This window comes from Podarcis filfolensis (assembly GCF_964270895.1).
Source record: "Podarcis filfolensis genome assembly, chromosome: 5".
Taxonomy (NCBI): domain Eukaryota; kingdom Metazoa; phylum Chordata; class Lepidosauria; order Squamata; family Lacertidae; genus Podarcis; species Podarcis filfolensis.
Genome location: NC_139608.1, coordinates 98,020,576 through 98,035,353, shown reverse-complemented (window position 1 = coordinate 98,035,353; position 14,778 = coordinate 98,020,576). Strand labels below are relative to the sequence as shown.

Below are 14,778 nucleotides of genomic sequence, written 5' to 3'. Positions count from 1 at the left end.
CATCACCTCAAGCAAATTCCTTTCAGGAGAGACAAGTCAGACATTTAGCTGTGAGCCATCAACTGTTGCACAAACCAGTAAGTACATGCATGTGTGATTTGGTCATAAGGGCTTTATAGAGTTAACCTTGCAGCAACATTATTTCGGCAGTTGGATTTTCTTAATGTTTGATAATTTCCAGGTAAGGACAGGTTTTTTCTCTGAAAGGCATTATCATGTTCACACCATGCCATGAAGATGATGAAAACAGCAGCTGCTGAATCCCATTTACCCAATACAGCCAGCTAATACATGGCTGATGTGTTAACTTGAGTTATTTTTAAATGGCACAGTGAACCGAAGTATGGTTGACAGCATTTAACTACCCTCCCTCTTCCCGAAGAGCCTCTTCATACCACACTTTTAGGTGCACGTCTATAGCCAAAAAGCATGACTGTAGCATGCACATGTTTCCAAGGGTCCTGCTGGTAAACTTGACAAGGAGCTGCCTCTTAAGTCTGGATGTCCTACAGCGTAATGTATAAAATCAGGGCCAGCCCAAGACATTTTGGCACCTAAGGCAAACCACAAAATGGCACAAAACCAGTAACCCTCCACCAGGGCAGAGAGACCACTGTTGTGGTAGCATGGGGAGAGCTGCTGAGGAAGCAGATCCAGCCTCCAAGGAGCATGCTGCAGCTTTTCCTGTCACTGCAGCAGCAGCAGCAGGAGGCAATGCATTCCTCGGAGGCTGGATCTGCTGCCTCTGTAGATCCTGCCACCTGAGACAGTTTTCTCACCTTGCCTGTGGGTGGCCCGGTCCTGCATAAAATAGCCCTTAGTAAATTTCAAATAAATATTCAGAAGTGAGCAAAGCCTTTATTCATGTTCCTTGCAATTGCACCACTGTGTTTCTTTCTGGACCTTTATCTTACATTTTATTGTTTTACATTGTATGGTTGGTTCCCACATGCCTCTGCATCCACTGAAGTGTGCAACTCTGGCATGTGTGGATCACAGTTCAAAATGTTACAGTTACAACTTTTGTATCACCCAGTGTCATTGCAAATGCCTTCGTTTCCAATGACACCTATTTGCATTCAACAATTCCAAGAGCTAAATAATAAACACATAGTGAAACACATAGTGCCACATGGGGCATCTGAGCTAGACAGGATCAGGTAGCAGAATAGGTGATAACATTCAGTTTTCAAAAACCTGGTGTGAATCTGCAGCTCCCAGTTATGAAAATGTCCACCACTTGGTTGCAAGCCAGCTGAAAGGCCAATTACATTTTTTTACTGAAAATGAACATGAAATCCAGGTCCCTTCTAGTCTGTGGCAAATTTCAGCCTTGTGAAAGCACCCTTTCTGAATTTATCTCTAAGAGCTAAGTAAGGTACTTGCAGATGATATAAAAAGAATTAAGAGACTTGGATTGCAAATATCCACCCAAGCAGGTGTTCCTGTCTTGGCATCAGGAAAGATGGATCATGAAGAGTCACGACTTAAAATGCCCAGTGTCCAATACTGGAAAGAGCCCTGATCCATCTCTAGTTACACAAAACAACTGCTGGGTCTAGATGAGGATATCGGTCCATAGGTAGCTCACAAGATGCATTTTGCAGGTTAATGGAGCACAGGCAAACATTATGATGCAGATACAGCTGCATATCTGAATTAGCATTTGCTGCATATAACAAAAGCTGCATCTGTACATTGGTATCTCCAGCTGGAACAGGGCAGCAAATCCAGCTAATTCAACTTCCTTTCTCAGCACTCAATTTTGATGTTCAGGTAGAGCAAAACCTTGCCAAAAGACAAGAGTCCCTAGCAGGTCCTAGCATCTAGAGCTTGAAAAAAGCCAGTTTCAACACAGAAGCATTTTTTCAAGTGTTAAGCCAGACATAACATTGTAATAATGGTGGAAGTAGCTCAAACACTGCTCTGAAAACAACTGCTTTCTGTGCTCAAACTACATCCTCCACACAGAGCTACATTTGGCTGTAAGCTTGAAATGTTACGTTTGTCTTCATCCTCATTAGTCCTAAGACTGAATGCAGAGAACTGTTTTACATTCTACAACACATTTACTGTGTGGTAAAAGATTCTCCTGATCACCTGGCAGGTTCACACAAGTGACTATGTTCCCCTGAGTTGAGAGAGTTGTAAATGTGGGCTCAAAGCATGAAGACATTTACAAACTGGCACCTCTTAATATTGTGCATGCAATTGCTTGCTCACCTAAGCTATATGATTCCCCCGTCCCTCTTCTGCTTTCCTAGATTTCTGATCAAATGTTGAGAAGAGCAACCATCAAACCAAGTATTTTTCCCCCCTCACTCTCTCACACACTGCAGTAAGCCATCTCTTAATAAATAGTCCCCTTTGTGGTACAAAAAACCCTTGTGAGTCACACACATATCAGCACTTTTGAATGGTTATTAGATCTTCAGTTTGATGTCTCATTGATCAATCTCTTGTTTGATTCTATTTGTTTCATGCTAATTTGTTGTTGCAATGCAGCAGCTTTTGTTGTGGTACATCTTCCTTGTGGGATTTCCATCTGGTCATTTCTTTTTTTATATATACAAAATATTTATTGAAATTTTAGAAAAACATAGGTTTACAGAATACAAAAAAAAACATAGAAAAAGAAAAAGGTAAAAAAAGAAAACATACAAAAATACATAAAAAATAAAAAATAAAAATACAAAATACAAAATACAAAAAACGGATAGATAAAAAAGAGTTAAAAACAAATCCATTTTTTATAACTTTAAACTCATTGGCTTGTTTCCTTGACCTCCTCACACCTCCCCTTTTTGTATTCCCATTTAAATAATCAAATCAGCAAATCCTTACCCTCTTTCGTTTATCTTAACTCTATATCTTAACATATTATAACTCTGTATTTTCATCCATTATCAATTCATTTTTGCATATTCTCATTAACTTTGTTGCTAATGCCACTTATTTTCAGTCTAACATCATTTTTAACATTCATTAATTTTACAATGTTTCTGCAAATAGTCTTTAAATTTCTTCCAATCTTCTTCCACCAACTCTTCTCCCAGGTCTCGGATTCTGCCAGTCATTTCCGCTAGTTCCATATAGTCCATCACCTTCATCTGCCACTCTTCCAGGGTGGGTAAAACTTGTGTCTTCCAATACTTTGCAATGAGTATTCTTGCTGCTGTTGTTGCATACATGAAGAAAGTTCTATCCTTCTTTGGCACCAATTGGCCGACTATGCCCAGAAGAAAGGCCTCTGGTTTCTTCAGGAAGGTATATTTAAATACCTTTTTCATTTCATTATAGATCATCTCCCAGAAAGCCTTAATCTTTGGGCACGTCCACCAAAGGTGAAAGAATGTACCTTCATTTTCTTTACATTTCCAACATTTGTTATCAGGCAAATGATATATTTTTGCAAGCTTGACTGGTGTCATGTACCACCTATATATCATTTTCATAATATTCTCTCTTAAGGCATTACATGCCGTAAATTTCATACCGGTGGTCCACAACTGTTCCCAGTCCGCAAACATAATGTTATGACCAATATCTTGTGCCCATTTAATCATTGCAGATTTAACCGTTTCATCCTGCGTATTCCATTTTAACAGCAAGTTATACATTCTTGAAAGTATCTTAGTTTTGGGATCTAACAATTCTGTTTCCAATTTTGATTTTTCCACCTGGAAGCCAATTTTTTTGTCCAAATTATAGGCCTCTCTTATTTGATAATAATGAAGCCAGTCTCGCACTTTATCTTTTAATTTCTCAAAACTCTGCAATATCAATTTATCTCCTTGTTCCAATATTTCCCAATATTTCGGCCATTTAGCCTCCATATTGAGCTTTTTCTGAGCCTTCGCTTCCATTGGTGACAACCACCTTGGGGTTTTATTTTCCAGTAAGTCTTTGTATCTTATCCAGACATTGAACAATGCTTTCCTGACAATATGGTTTTTAAATGCTTTATGTGCTTTATGTGCATGCCACCCAAAAACATTATTAAAACCTTCCAAATCCAAAATGTCTGTGTTCTCAAGAAGCAGCCAGTCTTTCAACCAGCAGAATGCTGCTGATTCATAGTAAAGTTTAAGGTCTGGCAGGGCAAATCCGCCTCTTTCCTTTGCATCAGTTAATATTTTAAATTTTATTCTGGGCTTCTTGCCCTGCCAGACAAATCTAGAAATATCTCTCTGCCACTTCTTGAAACAGTCCATCTTGTCCAAAATTTGCAATGATTGAAATAAAAACAACATTTTTGGCAATACATTCATCTTTATAGCTGCAATTCGACCCAACAAGGAAAGCTTCAAATTTGACCATATTTCTAAGTCTTTTTTCACTTCTGTCCAACATTTCTCATAGTTATCTTTAAATAAGTTTAAGTTCTTAGCAGTCATATTAACCCCAAATATTTTACTTTCTTAGCTAATGTTAAACCAGTCTCCTTCTGAAACCTCTCTTTCTCAATCGGTGTTAAGTTTTTCTCAAGAACTTTAGTTTTTGACTTGTTCAGTTTAAATCCTGCCACATGACCAAATTCTTGAATCAGTTCTAATACTCTTTTCGTACTAGATTCTGGCTCCTGTAGCGTCAAAACTAGGTCATCTGCAAAAGCTTTCAATTTATATTGTTTGGCTCCGACCTGAATACCCTGAATCAGACGGTCCCTTCTAATCATATTTAACAAAACCTCCAGGACCGAAATAAAAAGCAATGGGGAAATTGGGCAGCCTTGTCGTGTCCCTTTCTCTATCTTAAATTCCTCTGTCATCACATTATTGACTATTAGCTTAGCCTTTTGTTCTGAATAAATTGCACTTATACCATTTTCAAACCCTTGACCCACCCCCATCCCCCGAAGGTTTGTCTTCATAAAATTCCAAGAAATATTGTCAAAGGCTTTCTCCGCATCTATAAAAATTAAAACTGCTTTAGTATTAATGTTAATTATGTTCCTCGTGTTGTCAGACAAGTGTCTACCTGGGAGAAAGCCAGCTTGGTCCTTATGTATCTCTTCTACTAATACTTTTTTTTAATCTATTAGCCAAAATATCAGCAAAAATTTTGTAATCCACATTAAGCAGGGATATGGGGCGGTAGTTCTTAAGTTGTGTCTTTTCAGACTCCGTTTTCGGTATAAGTGTAATGTAGGCTTCCTTCCACGACTCTGGCGCTTTTTCCCCCTCCAAAATTTCATTACAAACCTCCTTCAGTGGCTGCATTATCCAATCTTTCAAAGATCTATAGTATTTTGAGGTTAAGCCATCCGGCCCTGGAGATTTACCCAACTGCATATTCTGAATGGCACCTTCTACCTCCTGCTCTGTAATTTTGTAATTCAGCATTATCTTATTTTCTTGAGAGATTTTTTGTAATCCATTTGTTTTTAAAAATTGGTCTATATCAAACTATTTATGTGGCCCTTGTGTATATAACTCTTAAATACCTCTGGAAGCATTTTCTAATTTCCACTGGATTCTGAATGTTCTTTCCTTCCACTTCCAAATTGGTGATAGTATTGAGCTTTTGTCTTTTTTTCATTTGCCAAGCTAACAATTTTCCACATTTATTAGCCGATTCAAATGTCTTTTGTCTCATTTGTTTAATTTTCCATTCAATTTCCTGGTTCATCATCTTCATATATTGCACTTGATATAACTTTATATCTCTCAGAATCTCTTGTGACTTTGGTTTCGCTCTTAGTTTCTTCTCACCCTCCTTTATTTTTTCTAAAATTTTATCTTTTTTTCCATTTTGGGCTCTCTTCTTTATTGTATTCTGTTCTCTGGTCATTTCAGCCAGCTTGTTTGACAGTCCACAATTCATTAGCATGAATTCTTTAAATTGTCAAAAGTTTGGGTGCAAAATTTCAAATATTAAATGTTAAGTTTTGACCAGATGTTCATATCTGAGTGTTGGGGCTTGAAACCCTGCAGTCCCCAGGAATGCGTCCCAGGGACCATAGGAAGCATCCAAGATTCAAGTCTGGGAGATTCAGCGTCAGAAGCCTCCTCCCTGCTGCCAAGACAGTTTGGGGGCATCCCTGAGCATCAGACACTCTCCCCTTTCTCCAACATGCCTCCAAACTGGGGCAGTAATTCTTTTTTTAAAAAGGACAGAGAGCATAAGAGTGCTGTTGCTTGCCAAATAATTTTTATTCATTTTCCAAATTTTTAACAAATCAATACCAAATTACATCAAATTTAATACAATTTTCCCACTCTCCATCATCAATGTGTTTCTTCATTCTTCTAATTACTGCTTTATATTACATTATTTATTTCCAATTCACATTCCATTCCTTATATTTAATGTTAAATTCCACATTTTTAAAATTTATATTTTCCCCTCCTTTCCCCCTTCTCCCTCAGCTATCAATTTCTCAATTCCTGCTCGTATAATTTATTATTCCCTTAAAAAACAAAACAGAAAGAAAACAAATGAGGTTACTCTGCCCCTTGCCTTTCCATCTTAAATCATTACTTGTTGTTTTTATATTAATTCTTTCTTTTCATCTTGCTTTTGTATAAATCTGGATCTATCCTTTTCACCACTGCTCTCCTTCCATCATATCCATTTCCTGTCCAGAACTGCGGTGGTGTAGAAATCCATATTTTCACCACAGCGTTTGCACCCCACCGTCCTTTGTTTTCAAGGACAGCCATTTGGGAAAGCATTCTCCTCCTGCAAACATTCTCAGTTAAACCAGCCTGCATAGTGTGTGTGTGTGTGTGTGTGTGTGTGTGTTTAGACCATACTTCCTCATGAACTTAAAAAGACAGAGTTAGTCCCCTCCCCATCACCATTTCTCTGCTGATTTTCATTTTATTCTTTCAAACAAAGTCCAAGCCTCTCTTGTTTTTAGCAATGCTGTCACCTCCATCTTTATTTCACCTCCTGTGGTCTTTATTTCAAATTCTTTATTTCTTGTTCTGGGAGGAAGTGGGTAAATCCCTTGGTAAAATGGAAAAGCATAAACAGTCCCTCCCCCTGCCCCGTCTTCACCTGACGGAATCCAGCCGTCATGAGATGGTGCACAGCATAGAAAAAAGACACAGAGAGCCAGCTATATTTTCAGGATGGTAAGAGCAGCTCCCTCGTCTGCTCTCCCCCGATTTTATTCTCCTTTGTTCTCCCCAGCCGCATGGCCGTTTGCCAGTGTCTCACGTTACTTCATCCGGTCATGGCTTTTGCTACGCCCATCACCATATAAGGTCAATACATTCTAATACATTGTAAGGCACAGAGTGTGAGTCAGCCGAGGTCAGAGGGCACCTGCAGTATTACAGGCCTCTGCCATGGCTTTATGACTCCCACATTCACCCAAACAGTTTCTTTAACCACTGTTCATTGAGACAAGGCTAATTTAAACTCCAAGGTCCTCATTTGTAATCTTTTCTTCCTTTTAACAGGAGGGGCTCATAAACACATAAAAAGTGGTGTGTTTATTACTTTCATTCAGAAACCTCTAGCTCCCAGCAGCTTGTTTATTTCACATCTTCTCTGAAGAGTGCCTTAACTTTATGCCCAATTATCCTAATTCGAAGGAACTTTGCAGCACATGCACAAGAGAGACCAGAGCTTGCAATGGATGAAGTTGCAGTAACTCCGCGTCCTTCCCCCGCGACCTCCATCTCTGACCCCAGCAGGCATTTCCAGATGTCTGTGAGTTCATCCCCCTCCAACATCATTGGGAGAGCATGCCAGCCCCCACCACCCCCATCTCCATCCAGGTTCCCCACGAAGCTAGGCGCACCCGGAGAGGTGACTTGCCACCCTGGCTTCTCAGCCAGAAGTCCCATAAGGGTATTGTTGCTCCTCACTTGCACCTTGCTGACATGAGCCTGGCAGGGCCCTGGATGAGATGGTGGAGCCGTCACCCAGTCCTCTAGGATTAGAGTCACAGAGTTGTTGGCATCTCTTGATTGCTCTGACAGTCATCAGATATGAGACCTCGTAGCCTATCTAGCTGTCGAATACCAAATTTATCCCAACTATCCAAAACAGTCAAACATCAACTACTGAGATCCAGTAAAATGTAGTAAATACTGAAATAAAATATAATAGGATGTCAGCCACAGATGCTGAATATTTGACCAACTTTTCAGTATTCAGAGACTATTTAGAGAATATATGATTTAATAATCCAATGAGAGCAAATTCATTGCAGATCTAGTATGAGCTAAATTCAACAGTAAAGAACATACTTTTCTTCTTTGTGTGTTTTCCATTGGTGGTTCGTATTGTAAGTTGGCAAGTGAGATAAAGGTGTTTTGTTTGTTTGTTTGTTTGTTTGTTTGTTTGTTTGTTTTAAATGCCCTAGGCGAGCTTAATTCCAATTTTTAAATAACCATTTGTGGAAATGGCAGTTCCATTTGTGGAGCAGATTTGCTGATGAGTTTCCATATGAGCACCCAAAAAGCCACATACCCCAAATGTCTTTCCAAACATACATGTATCCAATTCCAATTCCACTTCACAATAACCCCCCCCCCTTTGATTCATGAAATTTGATGTGTCCTCCGTGGATATCATACTTCCATATTTGGTCCTATGGCACAAGCTATTGTAAATATATTAATAGTATTTGTTGAGTACAACTGAGTGATTCAATTAAGTTATATTATTGTATATCATTGAAATGTCTATAGAGTTATTTTAAATTATTTTGAACAACACTGAAAGAGTATATGTGTGTGTGTCTATATTATAACATAATGCCCCCTTGAAAATCCTTTTCTCCATACTCAGTTATGCAGTTTTTCTAATCAACCATATTAATTCATCCGTGCTCTGACTGTATGAGGAACTCTTCCACGTGCAAGCTCCAATGCACACATTTTCTATCCCCCACCGCACAAATGGACATAGTGGTCCTCATACGAAGATGGTGCTCACTGTGTGCATCAGGATTCCTGCATCCACTTATTGATCACATCACCTTAGCGATTCCCATTCCCCTAAGTTCTGATTCGCCAGATGTTTGGGAGTGACCTCCCCCCCCCCCAGCAGCCCATGTTTTATGTCAGGTGTTCATCCTCTTGAAGTTTCTTCTGATAATTTGACATGAATTCCTAACGTCCAAAGACTTGCTCAAGTGGAGGTGTGTTTTGCAGTCAAGGGCCCATCAGGACGGAGCAATGCCTGCTGACCACAAAGGGGAAAAGACAGAGAAAACACAATATTGGATGAAAGACAAACTGAAAGCTATGCCAGCCTTGCCTCAAAGGGTGAAGAGATTATGAACTGCTTTTCTGGTGGGAAATAAACTGTAGTTTAGCATCAAAGAGTTTGGGGGAGGGGGGAGAGAATCCACAACCAATTTTGAACGCTACAAACACAACACTGTGGTTTACAGTAATTAGTAATGGCAGAACTCAAAACACTGTACATTAAAGAATTTGAAAAACAAAATAAAGCCTGAAGATCTGCTTCTTTCTTTGTGATAGTGAAGATTTATGAGAAGAAAACTTCTGGGTGTTAAAATCGATTTGGAAGCAATTCAACAAGAACATAAGAAGCTGCCTTTTATCAGATTAAATTATTGGTCCAGCTAGCTCAGTGAAGGAGAAGGGCAGCAATACTGCCACCACTTCTGTGCCACTTCTGCCCCCTGCTCAGGGGGGAATTGACCCAGGAGGGGAGCAGTGGCTGGCTTGCAACTGCACCCTGCCCCTCCCTCTCAGCTGGTCCATGGGTGGCTCTCAGGAGAAGGAGCTGCTGCTGCTGCCTCCCCAGCCTCAAAGACTGGGCCAGGCGAGGCTTCCCTCAATGAGACAGCCTGGTTGCGTCCCCTCAAAAAAAATGTGCCTGGGGCTATGGCCCCCCAGCTCCCCATGCTATACCACTGATACAGAGATCCTCTGCAGCTGAGTGCTGTTGGCTCACAGCAGCCGTTCCTTGTTATTTTTGTTCCCAGGGCATGCCTAGCAGTTATGCCACAGAGCACATAGATTGGGAACTGAATAAATGCTATGAATGATGTTTTTCTGATCATCATAGCTAAGTGACAAATGTAGATGAGAAACACTTGACAAATCTACAAGCTGAGAACGAAGTGTATACTTCTCTCCGCCTCCTAGACAGATGGGTTTGGTTTTTCAGGTGTGAACCTCATAAGAATGTCAGAGGGACATTCTGGAGGACCCATCCAGTCCAGCATCCTCTTCTCACGGTGGCCCACACTGGTATTCAGAAGGCTGTTTCTGGCAGTGGAAGTGGAACCCAGCCACCGTGGCTAAGAGCCATTGATAGTCTTGTCCTCCACAAATTTGTCTAATCTTCTTTCAACTCCATCCAGGTTGGTGGCCATGGCTGCCTCCCGTGGGAGCCAGATCCACAGTTTAGCTATGCACTGTGTGAAGAAATACTCTTTTCTCTGTCCTGAATCTTCCAACATCCAGTTTTGTTATGAGAGAGGGAGGAAAATGTTTCTCTGCTTTCTCCATGGCAGGCATAATCTTAAAAACTTCTCTCATGTCACCTCTTGCTTGCCTTTTCTGTAGACTAAAAAGTCCCAAACGCTGCAACCTTTTCTAATATGGGAGTAACTTCATCTCCTCAGTTACTTTGGTTGCTCTTTTCAGAACCTTTTCCAATCCTACAATACAGGGAGCCATCTCTGCAGAGCTGTGGAGTTGAAGCCCTCCCCAAATTTTCAATGAGGGGGCCACACTGTTTGAGGAGGCCCAGTGGGGCCTATTGCACCCTCCCAAAAGCCCAACAGGGCTTGCCACGGCTGCAGCAGGCTGGGCCCTCCCACTGCAGTGGTAGACTCTGTCAGGCAGAGGATCCAACGGAGCCTGTCGCTGCAGCGGGAGGGTCCGATGGCGTCCGTCGCAGCTGTGTCAGGCCTCACTGGGCCTCCTCCTGCCATGCGACATCACACGCATGCGCCAGGCACCTACAATGTTGGGCAGAACCCCTGCTACACCATCCTTTTTAAGGTGAGGTGACTAGACATGTACACAGTGTTCCAAATGCAGTTTGTATAGCGGCATTATGACGCCTGCAGCTTATTTTCAATGCCTTTCCTAATAAGCCCTCATGTGGAATTTGCTTTTCCCACAGCTGCCGCATACTGGGTCAGCATCTTCATCAAGCCATCCACTACAACCCCAAGGACTCATTCCTGGTCAGTCACCGCTAGTCTAGCCCCCATGAAATTAGGTGAAATACAGGTGAAACTGAGATATATATTTGCACTTGCTTATACTGAATTGCATTTGCCATTTTACCACTCATTCACTCAGTTTGGAGAGGTCCAGGGACACTATGTCAGCCAGACCCCTTCCTAGTCTCACTGGAACTCTTGAGGCTTCCCTGAAATTATTTGAAAGTTTCATCTGCAAAGGAGACATTCGCTTTTAATGTCTCTTCAGGTGGATTTTTTGCTATTATTGACACTGTGTTTCTTATGTTCTTAAAAAATTGCAGACATTTTAACTGAGGAAAAGGAGCCCTCCCTTTCACACTGTCTTTGAGTTTATGTTTAGGCATTTATCTCTAGTTGCACCTCTCTAATGCCTATACCTAAGCCTTTGTCAAGGCACCTGATCTTACTTATTTATGTTATCATCAACCATTCATTTTCATTCAGATTTCTCACCCATCCTTCTCACCATGAGATCCCAGGGTAAGTTTCAGCAATTTAAAGATGCAATATTAGAATCACTTCAGACTAACTTCAGTCAAGAGAAAGTGTCAGATCCTAAAATATATTTCTCTCTGGTGTTAAAGACCAGGGTAGAGAGGTGCATCAGTGTTTTGTCATGGAATGTCATCTGGAGTCTTCTGCTCAAAGGATCATATTTTCTCAGTTGAACTAGGCTTTATATGCAAACAAAGAAAATATCGCACTCTCTGCACATGAGCCTCTCTCTGCCCACATGAACACTGCACAATAGCTGAGGTGTCTGTTAAAAGGCACAGTTTAATCTTTTCCAAGAAGCAGCACAGTTGAAAGGTTTGTTTTGTTGCTGATGACTGTTGCTAATCCATACTGGATTTCATGAATTTGATTTGATAAGACACTTACTTGAACACAGAACAAACCACATGGAACTTCAAATGCAGATTTCAGATCCCCACTCCCCGTCTGTATCCGAACCTGTATTTAACTCTTGTCAAATCCAGGCCACCATGCTGAAACCACATGAGTAATTCACTAAACTCCATGAAACTACTGCTCATAAGCAGTTTCAGACCTTTGTGATTTTTGTTTTGATTTGTTTAAATTCCAAAAGAGAAATACGCATGAAAACTAGCATGCCTTTCCCTTTCACTCAAGACAATTTCACTTTTCTCTTCTTTTTTAAAGATAACGTATGGCCTTGATTTCCAGTAGGTTCATATTAAAGTTTTCTCATTTTGCTAGAGAAGGAAACCTACTATGGCATGCAGTAGAGGGCTGGCATTGCATGCACATGCCCTGCAGTGTCCCGTGTGCTTGCTGCTGCAGTTTGTGGGTGCCCAGCCCCTTCATGGGAAATATGGGTGCTCAGGCACCCAGGTCCCCGCAGAGCTGGTGCCTAGGGCTCCAATGGTAAGGCATTATACAGCCACCATCCTAGAGGCCTAAAAGGCTGCACAAATGAAATGAAAAAAATGTTGAAATATACATTTATTAAGAAACCAGAAGCCTTTCTACTTGGAATAATAGGTTTGGAATTGCCCAAGAAAGATGTTAGATTGTTTTTGTATGCCACAACTGCAGCTAGAATTTTGTTGGCCAAAAATTGGAAATTACAAGAAGTACCAACAGTGGAGGAATGGCAAATGAAGATGATGGATTTTTGGGAGCTAGTCAACCTGACCGGAAGAGTCCGTGACCAGAGGGAGGAGGAGCACCAAGAGGACTGGAAGAAATTTAAAGGCTATTTAGTTAATATGTTAAGATAACATAAATAGAATTACTTGCGAGTACCAGATAGGCCTAGGATTTAAATTTGTGATGTTGTAAAATACTATGTTAATGTTAAAATGAAAAGAAAGAAAGATGTAAATTGACTAAGTAAATTTTATGTGAAAATAGTTTTGGAAAACTGCTACAATGGAAACTCAGCTAGGGGGATTCAAGGAAGTCATTCAACAATGTTAAAAAAAGTGGAATTATTATAGCAAGGATAAATGTTTGTTTGTTTGCTTGTTTGTTTGTTCTTGATGTTTTTTGTTTGTTATAAATTGGAAAACTAATAAAAAAATTGAAAAAATAAATAAAAGGCTGCACAAAAAGATTATCCAGCACGTAATCATCAGTATGAAACTTCCACAAGTAGGGACTCTTTCACTTCACACTGTCATATTGTAGCCTTATGAGGCTTTGCCATCGGGTGGGAAAAATATTGCGCCCCGGAAAGGGAAGTGGGAGTCAACAGACACTCAAGGAACAGTTTCAGAGAAAAAGCTTTATTTCTACCATCCATGAACTGGTAGAAGGAGCAAGTGTGATAACTCACAAAAAGCATGCACGGGTTCACAGTCATGTGCACAGAGTATATATATTCCCCGGACCAGTTCCCTCCCCTTTCTCCTCCTTCAGGAGTCCTCTGAGCATGAACAGAAAGCTGTCTTGGGACTATTGGACTCTTGGCACCCTTCCCAGGAAAGGGGAGTGAGAGCCAAGGGGTCGAGGAGCCCTGGGGGTTCAGCATGTCCAAGATAAGATTCGAATGAGATAAGATTCGTTCTCAGGCCTATTTTGAACAGAGCCTATTCATTAGCTTTTTGAAGCCTCCTTGTGCTGGTAAAAGAATAACATTTTGCCTTTGGAACAGCATCTTGTGAGAATCCACAGAAAAGCTGTAGCTGTGGATTTTAGGAGAGAGAAAGGGAATTTTGGATAGTTCTGAGGCCTGAGGTGATTTCACAGACAGGATTTGGGTATCCTGTCCCTTCATTACCCCCTCTTTGTTTTTGGACAGCCGCCAGGTCTGTCCCAAATGGACCACTATCCTTTCTTGAGGCCACTGATGCTTGCCCCAAGTTTGGGTGCTGGGAGCTGCCTGCAACTGTTGCTAGGTCAGCTGAACACCTCCTTCGATGGGGTGCAGTGGCTACCTGCTCAGGAATCCACATGGTAGGAATTAGGTAGGCAGGGAAGCTGCCGGTTGTGGTTGGTTGTTGGTTTTGTGCCCAGAAGAAGCAGTAAAAAAAAAAGGTGCTCTTGGGCCCCGGTCGAAGTCGGTTGTGGTTTTGGTTTTGGTAAAAAGGGGATTGAGGGAGGTGCATGGGTTTCTGAATGTGCGTGTGGGGACACTCCAGTGAATGTTTTGAGTGTGTGAGACGTTGGAAGCAACGTCTGGCCTGTGACTGAGTGAAAAAATAACTAGGAGGGCTGAGTGTCCCAGTATCCCAGTATCCCAGTGTCCAAGTGTTCCAGGGTCCCAGGGTCATGGAGAAAAAGCAGTAAAACAACTCCCACGACCCCCCTGCAATGTTTCCTGAACAAATTGGAAAAAACGCCACGAAATAGATGATTGAGGATTTAAAAACCTGATGAAAAATAGACTCCAACACTTATGTGAAGTTCCTGACCGTCCCCCATGGCTTAGGAAAAGCAAAACTGTGATTAGCCCAAGCCAAACTGTTCCCAGTATGGCAGCAAGTACAAGTTTTTTTAAAAAAAGAAGCCAACAGTTTTGCCAGTCCCAGAAGAGAAGTCCCAGAAGAAAAGGAGGGAGGAATAATTAGCCCCCCTCCACCCTATGCAGCAACTGCACCAGGGCTAAATGAGGTTCCCCCTACCCAACCCCCAAGCAAAGAGACTGAGGAAGAAAG

General features: G+C 41.2%; 1 protein-coding gene and 1 long non-coding RNA gene across 4 annotated transcripts in view; one reads left to right on the top strand and one right to left on the bottom strand.

Annotated features, from left to right (window-relative positions):
* The window catches only part of WNT7B (Wnt family member 7B), a 123,850-nt gene extending 114,195 nt beyond the window's left edge, over nucleotides 1-9,655 (top strand). The window contains exons 5-6 of the mRNA XM_083615958.1: nucleotides 27-77; nucleotides 9,117-9,655. Coding sequence (XP_083472084.1) covers nucleotides 27-77; nucleotides 9,117-9,245 — 180 coding nt within the window. The 3' untranslated portion in view covers nucleotides 9,246-9,655. The remainder of the gene's footprint in view (nucleotides 1-26; nucleotides 78-9,116) is intronic.
* Nucleotides 1-14,778, bottom strand: part of LOC310763586 — a 96,862-nt gene that overhangs the window by 69,054 nt on the left and 13,030 nt on the right. The gene's annotated exons all lie outside the window — the stretch shown is intronic.